The 22045-nt window shown below is 36.6% G+C and overlaps 1 protein-coding gene across 1 annotated transcript in view; it reads right to left on the bottom strand.

The window, feature by feature from the left end:
• The window catches only part of ATAD2 (ATPase family AAA domain containing 2), a 65487-nt gene that overhangs the window by 34958 nt on the left and 8484 nt on the right, over positions 1–22045 (bottom strand). Inside the window, exons 2-8 of the mRNA XM_007943429.1 lie at positions 16792–16940; positions 11635–11684; positions 10518–10683; positions 10081–10183; positions 9750–9837; positions 8720–8902; positions 7958–8075 (exon numbers count right to left, since the gene is read on the bottom strand). Coding sequence (XP_007941620.1) covers positions 7958–8075; positions 8720–8902; positions 9750–9837; positions 10081–10183; positions 10518–10683; positions 11635–11684; positions 16792–16940 — 857 coding nt within the window. The remainder of the gene's footprint in view (positions 1–7957; positions 8076–8719; positions 8903–9749; positions 9838–10080; positions 10184–10517; positions 10684–11634; positions 11685–16791; positions 16941–22045) is intronic.

The following is a 22045-nucleotide window of genomic DNA, read 5'->3' as shown; positions in this document are numbered from 1 at the left end:
CTTTTGCATAGTCAATAAAACACAAGTAAACATCTTTCTGGTATTCTTTGCCTTGAGCCAAGATCCATCTGACAGCAGCTATGATATCCCTTGTTCCACGTTCTCTTCTGAATCCAGCTTGCACCTCTGGAAGTTCTCTGTCAATATACTACTGCAACCATTTTTGAATTATCTTCAGTAAGATCTTACTTGCATGCCATATTAATGATGTTGTTGATAATTTCCACATTCTGTGGGATCACCTTTCCTTGGAATGGGTACAAATATGGATCTCGTCTAGACAGTTGGCCAGCTAGCTGTCTTCCAAATCTCTTGGCATAACCAAGTGAGTGCCTCCAGTGGGGCATCCGTTTGTTGAAATATCTCGATGGGTATTTTGTCAATTCCAGGAGCCTTGTTCTTCGCCAATTCCTTCACTGCATCTTCAACTTCCTCCTTTAATCAATACCATTGGTTCTAGATCATATGCTACCTCCTGAAATGGATGAAGATTAACCAGTTCTTTTTGGTACAGTGACTCTGTGTATTCTTTCCATTTTCTTTTGATATTTCCTGCATCATTCAATATTTTGCCTATAGAATTTTTCAACATTGCAACTCAAGGCTTAAATTTTTTCCTCAGTTCTTTCAGCTTGAGAAATGCCAAGCATGTTCTTCCCTTTTGGTTTTCTAACTCTAGCTCTTTGCACATTTCATTATAGTAATTGGCTTTGTCTTCTCAAGATGCTCTTTGAAATCTTCAGTGCAGCTCTTTTATCATTTCTTCCATTTGCTTTAGCTACTCTCTGCTCAAGGGTTAAGTTTCAGAGTCTCTTCTTTCATCCACTTCGGTCTTCTTTTCTTGTCTTTTTAGTGACCTCTTGCTTTCTTCATGGATGATGTTCTTGATGTCACCCCACAATTCTTCTGATTTTTGGTCTTTGGTGTTCAATGCATCAAATCTATTCTTTAGATGGTCTCTAAATTCAGGAGGAATATATTCAAGATCATATTTTGGCTCTTGTGGACTTGTTTTAATTGTCTTTAACTTCAAGTTGAACTTGCATATGAGCAGTTGATGGTCTCTTCCACAATTAGCTCCTGGCCTGATTTTGGCTGAAGATATTGAGCTTTTCCATCGCCTCTTGCCACAGATGTAGGCAGTCTGATTCCTGTGTGTTCCATATGGTGAAGTCCACGTGTAGAGCCACCGTTTGTGTTGTTGAAGAAAGGTATTTGCAATGAATGAGTTGTTGGTCTTGCAAAATTCTACCATGTGATTTCCAGCATTAATTCTGTCACCAAGGCCAAATTTTCCAACCACCAGTGATTCTTCTTTGTTTCCAACTTTTGCATTCTAGTCACCAGTGATAATTAACACATCTTGATTGCATGTTTGGTCAATTTCAGACTGCAGAAGTTGATAAAAATTTTCAATTTCCTCATCTTTTGCTTTGGTGGTTGGTGCATAAATTTGAATAATAGTAGTATTAACAGGTCTTCCTTGTAGGCATATGGATATTCTCCTATCACTGACAGCATTGTACTTCAGGACAGATCTTGAAATATCCTTTGTGATGATGAATGCCATGCCACTCCTCTTCAATTTGTCATTCCCGGCATAGTAGATCATATAGTTGTCTGATTCAAAATAGCCAAAACCAGTCCATTTCAGCTCACTAATGCCGAGGATGTCACTCTTTACGCATTCCATTTTATTTTTGACAACTTCCAGTTTTCCTAGAGTCATACTTCATACATTCCATGTTCCAATTATTAATGGATTCTTGCAGCTATTTCCCTCAATATGAGTGGTGCCACGTCAGCAAATGGAGGTCTCGAAAGCTTTACCTTATCCATATGAGTAAGGCTGCTTTTACTCTGATTATGAAGCTCTTTCCCAGTCCTATTTTGAGAGTCTTCTAACCTAAGTGACTCATCCTCCTCCTCTATTGGACAGTATTTCCGGACTATTCATAAAGTTGTGCAGTAATGTATCAGACAGTGTTTCTCTGCTATTCATAAGGTTTTCCCTGCCCAATTCTTTGAGAAGTGGATGGTCTCTTCCTTCTTCCTACTCTGTCTCAGTCTGCAAGCCCTGCTGATACTTGTGCACCATGTGTACCCCGCTGGGTTTGAAACACCGGTGGCACAGCCTTAAGACTCACAGCAACACATCACCACAGCAGGACAAACAGACAAGTTTGTCTCCCTTAGCTATGGGTAACTTCTCCAACCTCCCCTTACCCGGACCCCTGTGGCTCACTCCTCACTCTGTCCCAGTCCTCCTGGCCTTTTTCTGTCGTTTCTCCCACTTTCCTGCCTTGCTGTTTGTGGGGCATGGCCTGGGTTCCCTCCCCTCACCTGGATCCCTGCAAATGACTCCTTAGTCACTTAAGCAGTTGTATAAATGTGAATCAGCTTCCCATATCCAACCCCTAATGAGCCTCAGTTTTCTCACAAAAGGGATAAAAATACTATCAAGTTCTTAGGCTGGCTGGTAGTATGAAATTAGATGCCAAAAGCCAAACAAAAAATTTTAAAATCACTTGTACCTTTGGACAGTAGCAAAAGATCCACATGGGGGGAAGGAGGAGGACTAGGGCCAGAAAAACCTTTAATCATTCCTTTGGCTCAACGTCCAGAGCTTCTGCTGAGCCAGAGTGCAGTCATGTTAAGTAGGCGTTTCCAAAAATATAAAAGGCTCATAATGCATTATGTTCATAATTTAGATCCAGAATCCTATGTCTAAAAACTCTGGAAAAAAGTGTTTTCCATCACTCAATAGCAAAACATGACCTGAAACTGCAGAAGGCAATTTACAGTTGCCATTTTTCCTAGTTACCATGATAATTCATGTTTTGCTAAAGAATTATTGATGTGTTTGACTATGTGCCCTACACAACTCTGGAGATACTAGTAGTGTTATGTACTCTATATGCAGCGTGTTATCACTGTAAATCCTAACAACCTGAATTCTGAAACACAGATGGTCCTAAGAGTTTTGGATAAGAAGTTGTGCAAATACAGGAAATAAATGATAAAACAATCCTCTGCCCACCTACTCAAACATACCCAGACCATTGTGATCAGCTTAAATCTAAAAATATCTGCACAAGCTTGCAATTTTATATGAAAAACTAGCTTATGTAACATTACTATTACAATAAGTTCTAACACCTTTATGTATTTACATAATTGAAGGAAGACTAGCTTTGCAATTAACAAAAAGAACTAATATAGAGTGTATTTCCTGTACCAGGTACTTGGCATATTACGTCATTTAATTCTAATTAAAACTCTGTACAAGTACCTATTTGCAGGCTCATTCTATAGTCGAAGCCAGAGTGGCTTACAAGTTAAATAAGGGGTTCCACATAGTGATCTGTTGTCTAACCTATTCCACTCTAATAGTTGTGTGTCTATCCCAAGAATCTACATTTTATACATTTCATTTGTGATTTCCAGTTGTTTATTTCACAAACCAATAAAGTTATAAGTAAACTACAATAAAATCTTTGATGTGACATTAGGTTTCTAATGTTTGATTTGCCAAGTAAAGATTTCCTTTTTAAAACATCAAAGTGTAGTTAACCCCAAAACCAAACCCACTGCCATTGAATGATTTATGACCAACAGCTAGCAACTCCACGGGACAGAGTAGAATTGGCCCACTAACGTGTTCCAAGGCTGTAATCCTTTATATAAGCAGACTGTCATATCTTTCTCCCATGGAGCAGCAGGTAGGTTCAAACGACCAACCTTTCAGTTAGCAGTTGAGTGCTTAACTATTGTGCCATCTACAATAGCAAATATGTGTGCCAGGCACTGTTTAGATGTATCAACTTATCTAATTCTCACATCAGTCAGGTACTATTGTCATCCTCATTCTACAGATCAAGAAACTGAAGCACAGAGAAGTAACTTGCAAAGTCATGAAGAAACAGCAGAACTGAGCTCTAAAGCTACGCAATTCTAGTCACAGGTCCAGGCTCTTAACAACTACACTGTAGGAAGGCCATTATTACAATGTTTAAAAGATTCTAAATCTACATCCACTCATTTATCTAGTCATTTTTCTAAAAAACCAATGAAAAACTTTGCCTGGACAAGCACTGGATCAGCTCTTTGAATCTAATCACTTTCTGGTTACCAGTCTGAGCTCCTTGGCAAGCAGACACATGAAAAGACGGATAACTGTTTTGGAATATTGATGAAGCAACTGAACTATTATGCTACCTCGCTATCCAAAGGGCTAAGCTGTTCTGGAAACTGCAAACTGAAGCTAAAGAATAAACCACAGATTACTAGAGGTTAGCAAACATCAGGAAGAGAGAATCTTGCCTGAAAGCAGCATTTCAAAATCTTGTAAGATCCTGCATTGGGGCTGCAAGTCTTCTTAATCATGTGCCATGGGCACTAAGGGCAATGTTCAAATGATTTTTGGACACGTGCTTTGATTCCATGTATGTCTAAGTAGTTCAAGTAGTAATGAACTATTAATAAAAGCTGATCTCACTGAAAAAAAGTAAAACGCAAAGCAAAATGACTACCATTAAGGTTATCAGAAGGGATATGAGATGTTCAGAACACCTTGTCAAGAAAGTTTTTTGAAAAACAAAGGGCCATAATAAAAAAGTTAGATCATAACAAGAGTTGGTGAGGATATGGAGATATTGGAACCCTCATACTTTGCTGGTGAGAATATAAAGTGGTGCAGTAGTCACAATGGAAAGCGGTCTACCAGTTACTCAAAATGTTAAACACTTCCCACTAGACCCAGCACCTCCTCTCCTGGGTATACACCCAAGAGAGAACAAAATGTATGCAACATAAAAACTTGTACATGAATGTTAACAGCAGCACTATTCATAACAGCCCAAAGTAAAAACCACTCAAATGTCCATCAACTGATAAATGGATAAATAAAACAGAATCTTGCTTGAAAATAGAAGGGAATGAAGTATAGGTAGTTCCTGGGTTACAAATGAGATCCAATCCTAAGTGTGTATTTAAGTTGAATTTGTAGGTAAGTTGGAACAGGTGCATATGGTTCTCAATTTAGTGCAAGAAAGGAGCTTTGGTGGCACAATGGTTAAGGCATTCAGCTGCTAACCAAACAGGTCAGCGGCTTGAACCCACAATGTACTCCATGGGAAAAAGATGAGGCAGTCTGCTTCTGTAAAGATACACAGTCTTGGAAACTCTGTGGGGCACTTCTACTGTTCTACAGGGTCATATAAGTCAGAATCGACTTGGTGACAGTGGGTTTTGTTTTCAGATTTAGTGAAAGAAAGTGAGCCTTTGTAGTGCAGCAGTTAAAGCACTTGGCTGCTAACCAAAGGGTCAGGCAGAAAACCTACCAGCTGCTCTGTGGGAGAAAGATATGGCAATCTGTTTCCATAAAGATTCATAGCCTTAGAAACCCCATGGGGCAGTTCTACCTAAAGTCATAATGAGGTGGAATTGATTTAATTGCAGTGGGTTTGGTTTGTTTGGTTTAGTGCAAGAAAAGGCGCAAAGCCTTTCCAGTGATTTTAAAAGCTGCTCGTGCAGCAAGTGAAAGTGACTGTCATGAAGAATTTGTTGCAAGTAGGGGTTGGTTCAATCATGTCAAAGTGAGGGCCAATTTATATAATATTAAAAGGCAAGTATGAGTGTGGGCCCAGGGACAGCCTGTACTGGTACATGTCACAACATGGATGGACCTTGAAAACACTGTAAGTGAAAGAAATCACTCACAGAAAATTCCATTCACATGCAATATCCAGAATAGGCCAATACACAGATTCAAAGGAGATCAGTGGTTGCTTAGAGCTGGGAAGATGGAGGGGTCAAGGGTCACAATGAAAGAGTACTGTTCTAAAAGAATAATGAAAATGTTCTGAAATTGATTGTGGTGATGGCTACACAACTCTGAATATATGAAAAGCTGTTGAGTTGTACCCTTTAAATACAAAGAGTGTATGTGAATTATATCTCAATAAAGCTTAACAACAACAATAACACAGCACAAGTTTAAAGCCTATCAAAACTAACACCAAGAAGATCAGCAAGTCAAATAATGTAACTCAAGAGACAGCATGAACCCTTAGTTCTGACTTCAATTCAATGTGTTAGAATTATGAAGTCCAAGAACAGGCATCCTAGCTTAGTTATAGTGCTTGGCACATAGCGTACTTAAAACATCTGTTAAATGATTGGAGGGGAAAACAATACTACAACTAAGGAGCTATGCAACAATGGAAGACACTTTCATAAGAAAAGAAATTAGACTATGACCCAAATATGGGAACTCATGATCAGCCACAAGGCAAAAAAACCTTACCCTCTCCAAGATACATGGTAGATGATAGCTATGGAGGCATGCTACTTTCAGAAGGATAAATCCACTAATGATGGAAGAAAAACTTAAATCTCAAAGTAACCATAAGCCTGTCACTTCTGCTATGTCAAATTGAGGCCCTGTCTTTTGAATCAAGCAACCAGATGGCTGCCTTGGGCCCTATGTTTGGTGGTGGTAGGGATTTCAGAGAGCACTAACTTAACTCTCCTTTTCTGAAAACCATTAACTTCACTACCAACGTATTAGTCTCTAGTCACATTCTAAGGGGCCTATGAACAATACCAACACCGTGGCCTCCTTTCCAGTCAATTTATCTTGGGCTGACAGGTTGGGTTTTTCTTCTTATCCTTTACCCTTCTAGGTCTTCCGAAGAGATGATGAAATAAGAAGAAATCTAGAATGTACACTTCCAGTTTTGACATTTTGAAAATAAAATTTAACATTAAAGTATAGTTATAATACACTAGGGATGCAAACAGTTTTCATATATTTTTTTTTTAAAGATGAGATGAATCTGTCAACACTTCAAATCAAAACACAACTGGATACTTTGCTTCTTCTATGACTTCCAAGAGCTATTCAGTAGCTGGTGTCTTACAAGACTTCAGTCTAATTCTGGGCAAATAAATTAGTGATGGGAGGGAAAAAGTACCACTTCCCACACCAATGTCATTTTTTCTCTCTCTTTTTCGGTCTTCACCAACAAGGTCTGTCATTCATGAACACCACAGTGCTATTACTCCTCTGACGGTTCTAATATTCCTCTGACAGTTTCATTACCAGGGAGATGGAGGAAGTAACAAGAGGAATTACTTCTTTGGGCTTAAATTTGACAGATAAGCACAGACTATTGGGATGTAGAAGGAAAAGAAACATGTGAACAATCTGAATAGTCAAAGATAATGAATGTTGCCTACGAAAATAGATCCAGAAAGAGATGACCAGCTATGTAACTTAGAATGTTTGACATGGTAGGAAATGTTTATGAAGTATGAGAAGACAATACTAAACTTACACTCTAACTTACTGTGACCATTAAGTGAAACAGTCTATGTAAAATGCTTAACACAGAACCAGGAATACAATAAACACTGAATAAATGGTAGTTCTACTATGAAGAGTGTGTAACAGTGGGATAAACTATTTTACCCTGAACAAGCTAAACAATTATGTATGTCTAAATGGAGAGTGTATCCAAGATCATATACAGGGTTGGCAGACAATGGGCCTCTCAGGGTGCAGAAGAGTATGAAGGGATGGACACTGGGAGGAGGTAACTATGGGGAGGAAGTGGGAGGGGAGCTGCTGCATTGTAAATTTTGGTCAATGACATGAGACAAAGTATATGTGAACTGCTGTATGAAAAGTGAATTTACTCTGTAAATCTTCACCCAAATCCTAATAAAAAAAAAAAAAACTATTTTACCCTGGTAGTTACTAACACTTCCCATCGGTGGAAGCAAAAGCTACAATTCAGTAGCAGTAGGGAGTAGAGCTCTATAGGCAGAGTTAAATTCTCTCCACTGTAAGACTCTATTCTTCTATCCTCTACACCCAATTCTCAAACTCTAGAATTCTACTGTAACATAGCTTCATTTATATCACAAATCAATCACTATCTCAGAACCAAACCTGTTCATTCGTTTACAATAAGGACTTCTTGGTCCCGCAGAAGACAATCGATATCTTGGTCTCGCAGGAGAAGCTGAGCCACTGTAAAATATGTTGGGTTTTCTCTGATGACGAGGTTCTACAAAAATAATTAAATCCACATGACATACAAATATATATCAAGATATTTTATTCTTCACCTGAATACTTACAAAGGTGCCACCTTCCACAAAAATACTAGTAAATATCTACTATAGAATATTTCACTGTTCACATTTTAAATCTGCACAACTGCAGAGTTGCTGTTGAAAATATGTACAGCACAGATACTAACCAACCAAAACACACACTGGCCATAAAGAACCATTGTGCTAGTACTGGTGTGCAATAAGTGATTATCAGCCCTAAATGTAGTTGCTCCTAAGTACTGAGGTACAACGTTAACATAAATCCAAAGAGCGGTTCTATCTATACAAATGGACAAAACAGATTAAAATAGAAAGTTATGGAATTTAAAATAATTAATGGAAAACATTTAAAATTTCAAAATAGCCTAATTATTTACTTTGGTCAAGACTACCATTTAACTTTCTTTGAAAGAAATGATTTCTTGCAAATTTAGGATAGATTAAGAAAAGACAAGAAAAGACAATAGCCATGAGTATCCAGCAACACCCTAACATGAAAAATACAGAAAAAAATGAAAAGATTAGAGGAAGAACAGTGAAGATAAAGGTAATAAAATAATTATATCTCCCAGACAAAAACGCATACAGCACTTACTTTCCAACGGAGCCTGGTAGTAAACAGTAGCTTTTCTCTGCCTTAGATAGTATCGTTTCTGATTATCTTCTTCTCCATCATCTTCCTCTTCGTCATCTTCATCATCTTCACCATCATCTTCATCTTCACCATCATCTTCACCATCATCTTCATCTTCTTGGTCTTCTCCCTCTTCAGAAGATTCTACAATTAAGAAATACTTACTTCCAAAAGGATATTCACCAAAATGTTAACCATTTTTAACACAGAGAAGCTGGTTGGGGAAGAAGTCTGCCTTACTATCATAGAAAGAATCTATAACTCTTTGGCACTATTAAATGAAGATTTTAAAAAGTGAAATAAAAATTTTAGAATAAAAACAAGTGTGTAGGGGGAAATAATTACAGAAAGAAGATTAAAGGTTACTGCCAAGAATTACCAAACTGAGATTGCTCTTAATTTAATTAATATTGCTTATTAAGTTTCCAAGTTTATATAACATGTTATCTAATGTTGCCATCTCCTCACTTAGCTTTTGCCTTTTAAACTTAAATTTGACATTTCATCCTCTCTCTGGACATAACTGAGTTATATGCAGCATAACTCAAATAATCTACTTATGATAATAGTAAAATATCCTCACCAAACATCAGAAATGCATTTTAGAAAATTTGGTTTCATTCATGCAAAGTTCTTACAGTTCATGATAATAAGCCTTAAGTTGAAGAACAAAACTTAACTTTATTCACCTTCTGAGCAAAATAGGCATGGAGATATATGATGTGTTGTCTGTGTGTGTATTATACAAACCAACCAATTTTATTTACTTTAGAATTGTTGATTTTAGGTACTTGCCCAGACAAAACATAATATCCTTTTAAGTTCTTCTCTTTCTCCAACTTTTTTCTTTTTAGTTATGACCAATTCCTTCAGCTCTGACCAACTACCATAAAAATCACAGCTTCTGAATAAGACTATTTCCTATTAAATAAAAATTGATGACATTCAAACCCAGGAGATGGAACAGCAACAACAACAAAAAAACACTAACCTACACTGCCTTCTTGATTATCAGTTGTTTCTTCATCAGTTCTTTGGATACGTTTTTGTTTTCCTCTTGTGTACATGTTAAGATTCCCCTAAAAATGTTTAAATAAGAGCCATTAACACTTAGTACATTTGTTAAAAAATTCAGTAGGACCTGCCAATTTGCTTAAAATAAAAATATTTATAAATACAAACTACAACTCCAGTAGTAAAAGTTAATGATCAAATAAATGCTAAGCAAACATGTGACAAATTTAGCAAAAAAACGGATAGGTACTATAGAAAAACATCAAACTAGAGGTTAAGTCACCCCCCCAATGGAAGAATACATTTACTTCTTCAGCTTCATTAAACACTCCCAAGTCCGCAAGTTCTCTCATTCGCTGTCTGCGCATCTTCTTCATGTCATCCATTTTTTGAAGTACAGCTTCAGCAGTGCTTTAAAAAATTGATAAGAACATAAGCTAAAATGATAAGACTAGTAAATTTTAAAAATATTTTGTCCAATTTAATCTTTGCGTGCTGGGATTTTAAATACCTCCATAAGCAATGATTTACTTGTATATATATGTAAGTGTAGATATATATTAACATTTTTTCAAAAAAATTTAAACATACAGAATTATTACAAAGGACTCTATTTTTCATTCTTCTTTATATTTCACACAAACGGATGCATTAAATGTTCAGACTAATAGAAATTCATGATGCTTCTCCCCCCCAATTTTTTTTTGTCAAATAAATCATTTTGATCTAAGGAATTGTGACTTACTTGGTTATAAGTTTGTCAAACAAAACGGACTGGTTCACAGCACTGTATCGACTTCTAATCCTACAACTGCGGCGAACTTCAACATCACCGTTTTCTTTACATAAGCGCTCTGTAGTTTGAATGATGTTTCTAGTTCTCAATGACCGAGTAACTGGGATTACTTTATCTTCATAGATGTGTTCATAAAAATAAATGGAACGACTTGAAACAATAGTATTTACAATAATTCTGAAACAAACAGCTGAAAAGCCACTCATGTAACAAAATCATAGTACCTTAAACTTATCTTTCTCAACAACATTATAAAACAAAAATAAAATTACGGAACACACTTATCATATGATCCAGTCATTCAACTCTTAAACTAAAACCAAACCTACCGCCATCAAGTCAATTCTGACTCTCAGTGATGCTATGGGACAGAGTAGAACTGCCCACAGAGTTTCCAAAGCTGTAAATCTTTACAGAAGTATACTGCCTCACCTTTCTACTACAGAATGGCTGGTGGGTTTGAACCACCAACCTTCTGGTTAGCAGCAAAGTGCCCTAACCACTGTACCATCACAGCTTCTTTTCAACTTTCAAGAGAAAAGGAAATACATGTACTATAAAAACTCGTACACAAATGTTCAAAGCAGCTTTACTTCTAATAGCCAAAAACTGGAAATAACCCAATTGTCCATCAAAAGTTGAATGGATAAACAAACTGTCGTATATCCATATAATGGAACACTATTCAGAACAAAAAACAACAATAATTATGCTGAATGAAAGAAACCAGACCAAAAAAAGCATACTGTATATATAAAACATTTATATAAAACTCTAAAATATGAAAACTAATTTAAAACGACAGAAAGTAGATTGATGGTTACTCTGGAATCTTGGGGCTGGGAGTAGGGAGAAGAGGTAAATGGCAGAGATGACAAAGGGGCATGAAGAAACTTTTAGGGTCATGGGTTTTATTGTGGTGGCAGCTTCATGGGCATATCCTCACGACAAAACCTAACAGATTACATTCTTCAAATTTGCACAGCTTGTTATGTGTATCTCAAGAAACTTGTAAAAATATTAATTATGTCCCTGAAAAATGGGAAATGCCTTTAACATTCCTTACCTTCTTTGCACTCTCCTTTTTTTTTATCAGCCTGCTGTTTGGCCAACTGCCTACATGGAAAAAATACATGAAATAGGTCAAAATAATTGACATGGCCTTAAATTCTATATTCCATAGTGATATACACTAAGATTTAAACAACTGAAAAAATGGCTTGAGAACACGTTTATCAGTTGTGACTAAAGTCTAAGAACCTTGCTGTGAAATTCGAGGATACATGCATTAACTCTTAGCTACACAGAATCAATCAAATCAAAGAATCTTACTTGAAACAAGAAATGAAATGTCTACTTACTATAAATATAATTCAACTAAACACTGAACAAAAAGGCAATGTGTTTTACCCCATAGGTATATAGTGGTCTCTTACATTCAAGGAATTTATAAGTATAAATAGAACTAATGCCCCTTAGTGTCATGTTAATTGCCTTCAAAGAACATTTGCTGGCTATAATCTTTGTATAACATGTAATATTATCAATATTATCATCACAATCTTTATGACGTGTGGAAATGGTCCTATTTGTAAATCTGGTATCTTCCCTACAAACTGGCAGGCAGAATCCACTGAACTGGAAAGAACACTTTCCAAGGCTTTAAAAAAAAAAAAAAGGTATCCTCCCCTCATCTTTTTTCAAAAATCCACCAAGGAAACAAAACTGTACATCTCCTTAACTTATTTTTAGGAACTTAATTTTCTGTATCTGGATAGGCTGCATCTGTTAATCAACCTATATATTAAGCTATTTGCAAGTCAGCTGGTTTATACATGTGGAATTTCAAATATTACACTGTAAAAAGAAAAATCCAAACAGTGGATTTGTATATTCTCACAGCAATATAAATCATAATCCCTTATCTGTCTTGGAACACAGGAAGAACCAAAAACAAACAAAAAAAAGCCTTAGAGTGACTCACCTATAGGTCATAGTCTAGTTTGTTCAGAGGCTCACAGACTTTTCTTATAGAGGAACCCCTTCACACTATCTCAGTCTACACCTTTAATAAATGAGGCCTTATTAGGTCCTAGACACACAATATTTGAAAGCACTGTTTTTCTTTCTTTTTTTGCTAGGTGGGGAAAGAGGATGCTTTATCTTTACATAGGTTGATAAACTTTCTTCGAGGGCTAGGTAGTAAATATTTTAGCTTGTGAGTCACACAGCTACTCAACTCTGCCATTGTAGCATGAAAGCAGTCAGAAGCAAAATGAGTGGCCATGGCTGTGTTCCAATGTCTTTATTTACAAAAATAGACACAGCTAGAAGTTTGCCAGGCCTTGTGAATCTGATGAAAGATACAGATCTTTCATCCCCTAGAAAATTACATACACACAGAAGTTTAAACACTCCTTCCATGGCTTCATGCCCTTCCTGAAGACGATCTACAATCACAGGACCCTAGTTTAAGAACCCCAGGATCAAAGAAAGATAGATCCTGGCCTCAAGGCAGTTACTTTATGATTTGGTTTGGTTTGTGATTTGAGTGAAAGTTTACAGAGCAAGTTAGTTTTCCTTTCCATTCAACAGTTCATATACATTGTTACTTTATGTACTTTTTATTTTTTTTTAATAATTCTAACAATCAATGTTATCTAGATTTCTGAGCCCCAAATAGGTTAAAAACAGACAGAAAAAAAATCAGAAAGCAGGAAGTAAAGAGATTACCACAGCAAGGCAAAATGACAGCAATGAAAGGGCCAGCCAGATTAAGAATCAGGACAACTACACAAAGCAGAACTCAAAAACACTGCAGGCCATTTTACATAAGCCACGTACAAACAGAGCCTGATGCTCTCACTGTAAAGTAAAACAATCAACAGCATTTGTAATGATGATTTGAAAAAAGAGACACATTTTTTTGTTTAAGAAGATAGGAATTCTTCTCCATAGAAGACAAATGACCAATAAGCACATGAAAAGATGCTCAACATTATTAGCCATCAGGGAAATGCAAACCAAAGTCAAAACCACAATGAGCTATTTCATACACACTGTTGTTGTTGTTATGTGCCATCAAGTCGGACCCGACTCATAGCGACCCCTCCTTGGGTTTCCGAGGCAGTATCACTATGGAAGTAGATTGCCCCATCTTCCTTCTGAAGAGTGGTTGGTGGGTTTGAACCGCCAGCCTTCTGGTTAGCAGTCAAGTTGCTACCAGAGCTCCCTTCATACACACCAAGATGTCCTAAGTAAAAGGGACAATTTTGGACAAATAGTGGTGAGGATATGGAGAAACTGGAACTGTTATACTTGGTTGTGGGATTGTAAAATGGTGCAGCTGCTTTGGAAAACAGTCTGGCATTTCTTCAAAACAAACACAGAACTAGCGTTTGACTCAATAATTCCACTTCAAGGTATGTATATACCCAAGAGAAATGAAAGCAGGTCCACACAAAAACATGTCGACCAATGTTCACAGTAGGAGTATTCACAGTAGCCAGAAAGTGGAAACAACTCAAATGGCTATGAACTAACACATGGATAAATAAAATGTGGTATATTTATACAATAGAATATTATTTTGTAATAAAAAGGAATGAAATGAAATGCAGACAATCCTGGATTACTAATGAATTCTAGTCTGTCTTTAAGTTGAATTTGTACATAAGTTAGAATAGTTACGTACACTGTTTGTGTCTAACATCAACTAGTCCAATTGTTGTCTTAGCAAACAGCATATAGTGTACCTTTCTATGCATAAAAAACATTAAACACTTTCAGATACACCAAAACACCTTTAACATAATAATACAGTAATAATAGTAATAATGTTTGATGCACATTGCAAAGTAATACCCTTTTGTTATTATGAACCAACATATGTACCCAAATTTTTAATATAATAGGCTATCTAAGGGATTGGTTTGTAACTATAGGTTGTACATAAGTAAGATGTTCATAACCCAGGGACTGCCTGTACTGGTACATATTATAACTTGAAAACATTTATGCCAAGTGAAAGAAGGCAGACACAAAAGACGACACATTGTATGATCCCATTTATATGAGATACCGAGAACAGGCAAACTTATAGACATGGAAAGAAGACTAGTGGCTGCCAGGGCTGTGGGTAGAATGGAATGGGAACTGACTGCAAATAGGTGATGAAAAAGTTCTGTAATTAGTGGTGCTGGTTGCACAATATTATGAATATATTAAAACTACAGAATTGTATACTTCAAAACTGAATGCTGCAGTATGTGAATTATAACTCAGTAAAGCTATTATTAAAAAATAATGACTAAAGAAAACAGGAATTCAGTGTTTTATTCAATGTTTTAAGGAATCTAAGTTAAAAACCTAGTCATTCACCTTCAAATCTAGATGAAAAAGTACTTATTTTAATATACTCCCTTAATACTTTCCTAGCATAAAGCCCTGCACAATATTTTAGAAATCTGAAGAATATATAAATCCTTTCAGAGGTAAAAACTTTGAGGACTTCCAATATTAAATTCTTTGTGTAAGTATTTACAAATCAAAGTAGATATAAACCCATTTCTAAGTTTTAAACAATTAACACTATAGACTCACCATCAACAATAATAAAAAATATTAGCCAAATTTGAGACTGTGATGAAACAAAATAGCTATTTGCCATGTGGGTATGGAACTGGTTGCTAACAGCTTCTCTTTTAAGTTTGGCATGCCTATGTGGTATTGTATCACAATGACTCAATTTATCCACTACTTTTTATTATTCGAAGTGCTCCAAATCTTCATTTGAACAGCATGCCAGGACATCACATCACATGACCTTCTTTTGGCAGTGTATGCTCCATCCATGATTAAGTTAGGTTCTGTTCTTATCTCACAAACCTGACATAATGAAAGTAATAGTATCTGATGTCTATTCAACTGTAAGCACAAATGTAGGGCTTAAAATTTTATGACACTTCTCTATAAGGTGGTAAGTTAGATAATCCAAAATAAGTTTTTTTTCCTCTCAGATCATAAGACGTAATTTAAAAATTGTCATATAGAACTCATGGATCCCAGAAATAAACACAAAGACTTCAAGTTTCAGAAATACTGGGCTAGCTTATAAGCGATTTCATTGATTTCATAAAGCTGTACACTTCTCCCATATTTAAAAATCTCGGATATCGGGATATGTCTTACAATTGATGGCATGTCACAGTTTAACCATCAGTGTTTTTTCATGTTTAATATTTCAAATGCTGGTGTCTTAGAGCCTATAAAGAATGAATGAGATGCAAAATTTAAAAGCGTGATTAAATAACTGAAAAATAAATAAATAAATACAAATAAACGGAACAAAAAGCTCAGGCTTACCTTCACTTATCTGGAAAACATGCTATACAAAATAAGAATCAAAATTTTATCTAAGAGTAGGAGAGGTCTAAACTTCCACCTCATTACCAATAATCTCTTCAAAAAAGAATGATATAGTAACAAGTATTTCATCAAACAAATTTTCTCTGATTGAGGCTTTCACTTCTGTAAAGCCCTATCAAGGTGGAAAAAAAAGTGAAGATTTTGAGTTAATTAAATTTAACTTACATTTAAATCCTACTCTTAACCAAATGGATCTCAGTTCCATGAACTTAGCCAAATGACCTATTCCTTGTGTGTTAAAATGGGATTCATGGCACCTACCTCTGTTCTGAGAAAGCAAATTAAAATACTTATAAGGCATCTCAGAGACACACATTAAACTGGTTGAAAAAAATAATAATCACATTCTACCTTCTTTGTGAAGACTGCTTTGGGGCATACCAAGACAAAGAAGCTGATAAATAACTCAGAATTGATGAAAAATTTGATAGCAAGCAATCAGAAAAAGAATTACTGCAGGAACAAAGGCTTTGTACCACTCAAAGCAGAGCCACACACCACAAGCAAGTTACAGTCACATAACTGGATATTCAAGTACATAAGAGAACTGATCCTGTATCAACCAACCTTGTCACAAATACTGCCTCTGAATATAAAAATAAAAACAAATCAGACTGTGTACATACAAGTTTTAAATCTATAACCTTCACTTGTGGCAACTTCATTTCAAATAAATTGCATTTAAAACCCTTGGGATCTTGATAACTAGTCAAGAATATACCTTAAAAATTAAATGCAAATCCTCAGTTACTGCTTTAAAACTATTTTGATTTAGTAGTCAACCATCTTGTATTACCTTGTGAAATGCCTGCCATTAGCATGTTTCTCCATTATTTCCATATTCTTATCAAAACTAGAATCTGAAGAATTCTGTGTATTTTTTCTCAAAGATCTTAAAGCACGCGTCTGGTGGTAGGTTTCAACTTCCTTAACCGAAGATCCATCCTTTAAGAAAAATTGAGAAAGCCATCTAAGATTTTTTTTAGTCAAAACCCCCAAGTTAAATTCCTCTTAAAGTTTTCTCTAATTACAAGTTTGAAACAATTGCATTCTTAAGTGTCATTTTGCACCTGCTTGCCAAAAATTATACAATAATTATCTAGAATAAGTAGTCATTTTATTGTAAACAAATCTGGCAATGTCTTTGTCAAACAGCTATTTCATCATAGTTTCTCGGGTGGAGGCTTTTCACACCCTTTCTGTGAGACCCCGACAACGATGGGAAAAACGTGAAGGTTTTGAGCTATCAAGCTTAGATTTAAATCCTACTCTTAACCAAATGAACCTCAGTTCCTGTGTGTTAAAATGGGATTCATGGCACCTACCTCTTTGTTTCCACACTAGTAGTCTAGAAAGTGAAGTTTTCCATCACTGTCAAAAAGTTATAGTAGTTCTTAACAATAAGTACTCATTTATTTTAAGATTTCAGAAATCAGAAATACCTAAAAAAGACAACATGTAACATTGTCTGCCACTCAGCCACTGGCAGGAACCTGAAGTTCACTGGGCTGACAAGATTATAATTTTGGTCTGAATGACAAAAAGGAGTTCTTACCAACTATGTGTTTCACCCAGTTTTACTCAGATAAGGCAACTGAATTCAAAGACTCTTTAAGTGTATTACTCTGGTATAAAAACCATAGAGGTCCATATAATGCTACCTAAGCCAATCCTATCATGCTACAGAAAAGCATACAAAGTATGCCCTTCTGCAATGTATTTTTGATATAATACCCCATACCAATAATTTCTCAAAAGCCTTGCTCAACAGAGACTAAACACACACACACACACACACACACACACACGATAAACCGGAGACTGAATTAACCGGTTGCCATTAAGTTGATTTCAGCTCACAGTGACCCCACGTACATCAGAGTAGAATTATAGGGTTTTTCAATGGCGAGGCCAGAGGTGCCTCTCAGTGGACTCAAACTCCCAACCTTTCCCTAGCAGCTGAGCATGTTAACCGTTGGCACCACCCAGGGACTTCAGAGGCAAAGTTAGTGGGCAGCCTTAAGAGCTACAGAGCTTCTGTCACGAAGTATTCAAAAAGTTCTTAAGACCCTCTCTGAAATCATATATAGGGTATTTCTACATCAGGAGAGAAGTCAAAAGTCTATGGAAACTGGTAGTTTTAGAAAAGCAGTAGTGTTTCAGAGAATACAAAACATCACCTCTCCTGTTCCCTTTTTAGTCTGGCCGTACTTTGTTACCTAATTTCACTTTATCAGGTGCCAGCAACCAGGAGGTAGAAAGAAATGTTTAGTTCCCATCCTGCCACCTCCGTGACTTGGGGCATACTACTTGATGGGTTCACAAGTAAAATAAGAGTAGAATGAGGTGCTTCATAAAATATTAAGTAATGTATATGATTCATCATCATCTTTGACTGAAAATACATACATACAGCTTAAATAGTAGTATAACGTAAGACTAAGGTAATAATCTATTTCCAGATTTTCAACCTCTTTAAGTACATTTTCTTACAACTGATCTGCCTGACAAGGTGCCGTCCTGAACATAGGCATCCTCTCATTTACCTTTCTCCCATTTTACAACAGGAAGTCCCATCTCATACGCATTCTGAAGCTACTGTGGACTGCCTCAAGGCACAGAAATATAAATAAAGCCAAACAAACAAAACCATACATGTAAGTATTAAGAAACTGAATAACTAACTGAGCACGGTAACAAATCTTTTCCCTGGTTAGGTGATACTCAATTATTTGCCTTCAACAAAATTGAAAGGAGGGCAAATCAAGTTAAGAGCATTGAAAATAATTTTTGCCCACAGTGCTCTGTGAAGAAGCTAGAAAAGCTGAGTGGCCCTCCTAAACAAAACTCCTTTCATTCCATCCACTTCTTGATGTGAAAATGTTTCTCAGTGCCTGTATTTATATAAAATGAAAGCCCAAACTAGCAGAACTGATGCCAAACACTGGTTTTAAGTAATTTAAGCAGTAAGTATGATTTGTCCAGACACACACACTAACTGGGTGAGTGGACGATACAACCATATTGGGGTTGTGATCATGGATGCTGTTATTCTGACTCATGGTGACCCTACAGGTCAGAGTAAAACTGCCCCCACAGGATGCCTCAGCTGTAATCTTTAGGGAAAAATATCATCTTTTCTTCCGGAGCACCTGGGGGAGTTCACACTGCCTACCTTTTGGTTAGCAGCCAACTGTTTAACTATTGCACCACCGGGGCTCCTCTCAACTACATTAGATCTTAATAAAATCATACATTTAATTTAATAATTTTCATAAATATATGTATTCTTGTTTTTCTTGATTAATAATTTTAACTCAATCCAGAAGAATTTATGTCTTGGACCTTTTAGGTCACAGAAAAAAGTAAAAAATCACTTTCAAGCGTAAAACTTCCTGTGGGTTAGGTGATTTAGAAATACAAATTGAGAGAGGGGGGAAAAAAGAATCAATATAAAACATCTGACTGGGGAAAGAGCTTACTTTTAAAGGCCCATGATAGATATCAAATAACTGTAACTTTTAGATTCCAGTGGATACAAATAAACATCCAATGTAACAGTTTTATTCTTTTTAATGTCAACATTAAAGGATGCCAGAAATTATTCTTTGTAACTATTTAAACAAAGTGGGTGGATGAGGGGGAAACCTTAGATGGCAACTTAAAGATACACAAAGGAATACAGAGTTAAAAACCATTTTAGAAGTATGTGAGGAAAAATGTTTTGGGGTCACACTGTAAGGACCTTCCCAACACCAAGATTTTACTGATCTGATGGAAAATACAAGATAATATATACTTTGTTGAAGGTAACTACCAAGCTAAGCCTAAACTGGAAGCTCCAGTGTCGTAGTGCCTAAGGCATTTGACTGCTAACCCAGAATGCTGGCGGTTCAAATCACCAGCCACTCCTTGGAAGGAAAGCTGGGAAACCCAAGAAGCGGTTGCTATGATTAAGCTCTGACTCCATGGCAGTGAGTTTGGTTTTTGTTTTGGAAACCTAAGGCTGCCAATTTATTCATTTGAAATCTCTACTAGAATCTATGCTGTTTTACATATGGCATAAAAGGCTAAACTTTGTTTTTCAACAATATTCCTTACTAAAAAAACAAAAACAAAAAGCCTTGCCCCTACCCATCTTGTTTCCCTCAATTACTTTAATTAATTCATTGGTACCAAAAAAGCGGGGGGAGGGGGGGGAGATGCTAACTGCGAAAAAACGTGTAAGACTGAACTAGTGGTGAAGAGAAACTCTGAAAAACAGGAGGCAGCAAGAAAGGTTCCTCGGCAGTGAGGAGAACAACCCCCCCCCCCAGACAGGGAGTAATGTACTGGGGAATGTGGAACTATCAGTAACTCTTACAAAGAACAAAGGAAAAATAAAATACACACCCACTGGAACTGGAAAAACGAAGGCACGAAGATGTCACCCCTCCAGATAAACACCGTTAACCGCTGGTGCCATTCTTTGCCTCCGCAAACACATTTACATGATTTTTAGAAGTATTACCTATGCTTTGTAACCCCTTCCTGGTAATACAAACGTTTTTCTGTCACGAAATACTATGCTAAAAATATTTTAAATGAATGACTAGTGCTCCAGTCATTGACCAGATGCTGTCAAGTCAATTCCATGCAGAACCGTGCTCCGTTGGGAAGCAGACCACCAGGTCTTTTTTAAGGTGCTCTGGGTAGATCCGACCCTCTACCCTCTAGGTTAGTAACTGAGTGCACGAACTATTTGCAACACTCAGAGCCTTCTTTCCAACCATTATATGACTATAGCTTATTTCATAAATGGCTTATTGTTTTAGAGTTAGGCATTTCTGATGCTATAAATATATCTATATGAATTTTCCAGTGTATACGTGATTCCTAGGGATAAGGAGCACAGATCAACGCTGTATTTTAGTATAGCTAATCAAACTAATTCCCAAGAGATAAGTTTAATGTCGTCTTTTAAAAGTAATTAACACTGAATGATGTTGTTGTTGTTGTTGTTATGTGCTGTCAAGTTAGCCCTGACTCATAGCGAATGATAGGGAAGGGGATTTTCCTTTTCCTTTTTTTTAAAAAATTTATAACATGTATTCTAGAGGAAAGTTTCCTAAGACATAAACAACAGAAAATGTACTTACCCTGAAAACTAAACTTAGAGATGTAGTGTCACCATTCAATTTTTGGCTGAAATCTACTTAAATGTTCACAGCACTGATAGTTCTTTAACAATTCAATTTTAAAAGAGGAAAAGAAATATACATACTTTTGTTAAATTTTAAGTCAGTGCTATGACACTGAAGAATCAGGAAGTTAGTATAGTGAGCAGGCAAAAGCAGATTTAGAACCAAGAACTCAAATTTAATAATTTCTCACAAAGTAGACAATACAAATATTTTAATATATTATTTTTCACAAAAAGACCAAGGTTAGTAGAGCTGTTAAATTCAATAAATAAGGTTTAAATGTGATTTTTAAAATCACAGTTGTAATAAAACCCAAATTCCAAATCACAGCGACCCTACAGGACAGAGCAGAACTGCCCCCCCCCGGCCTTTCCAAGGCTTTCCAGAAGCAGATCATTACGGAAGTAGACTATCACATCGTCCCCCTGCACAGCAGCTGGTGGGCTCAAACCACCAACCTTTTAGTTGGCAGCTGACCGCTTAACAACTGCGCCACAGGGGCTTCTTAAAGTTGTAACAACAACTGTACAATGCACCCATCCAGACTCAGGCACTTCCACAGTCTGAATAGCATGCACAGTGGTATAAGTTACATCAGTATAGTTGTGATAGCCCTCCTTAGTCTTTTAAACATGAGTAGTTAGTTCCTCGCCATCAACCTATTCCACAAGCTCAAGCTCCAGCAGTTTACAAGGTGTGCAACAACAAATGCAACCATTGCCGTGGAGTCGGACCTGACCCACAGCGACCCCTCCTTGGGTTTCCGAGGCGGTATCACTACAGAAGTAGATTGCCCAACTTTCCTTCTGAGGAGTGGCTGGTGGGTTTGAACCACCAGCCTTCTGGTTAGCAGTCAAGTGCCTTAGG

The sequence above is a fragment of the Orycteropus afer genome, unplaced genomic scaffold, assembly GCF_000298275.1.
Source record: "Orycteropus afer afer isolate SDZICR_OR568_19922 unplaced genomic scaffold, OryAfe1.0 scaffold00106, whole genome shotgun sequence".
Lineage (NCBI taxonomy): Eukaryota > Metazoa > Chordata > Mammalia > Tubulidentata > Orycteropodidae > Orycteropus > Orycteropus afer.
Note: the sequence above shows the minus strand (reverse complement) of the source record. Positions and strands in the feature narration are given on the sequence as shown.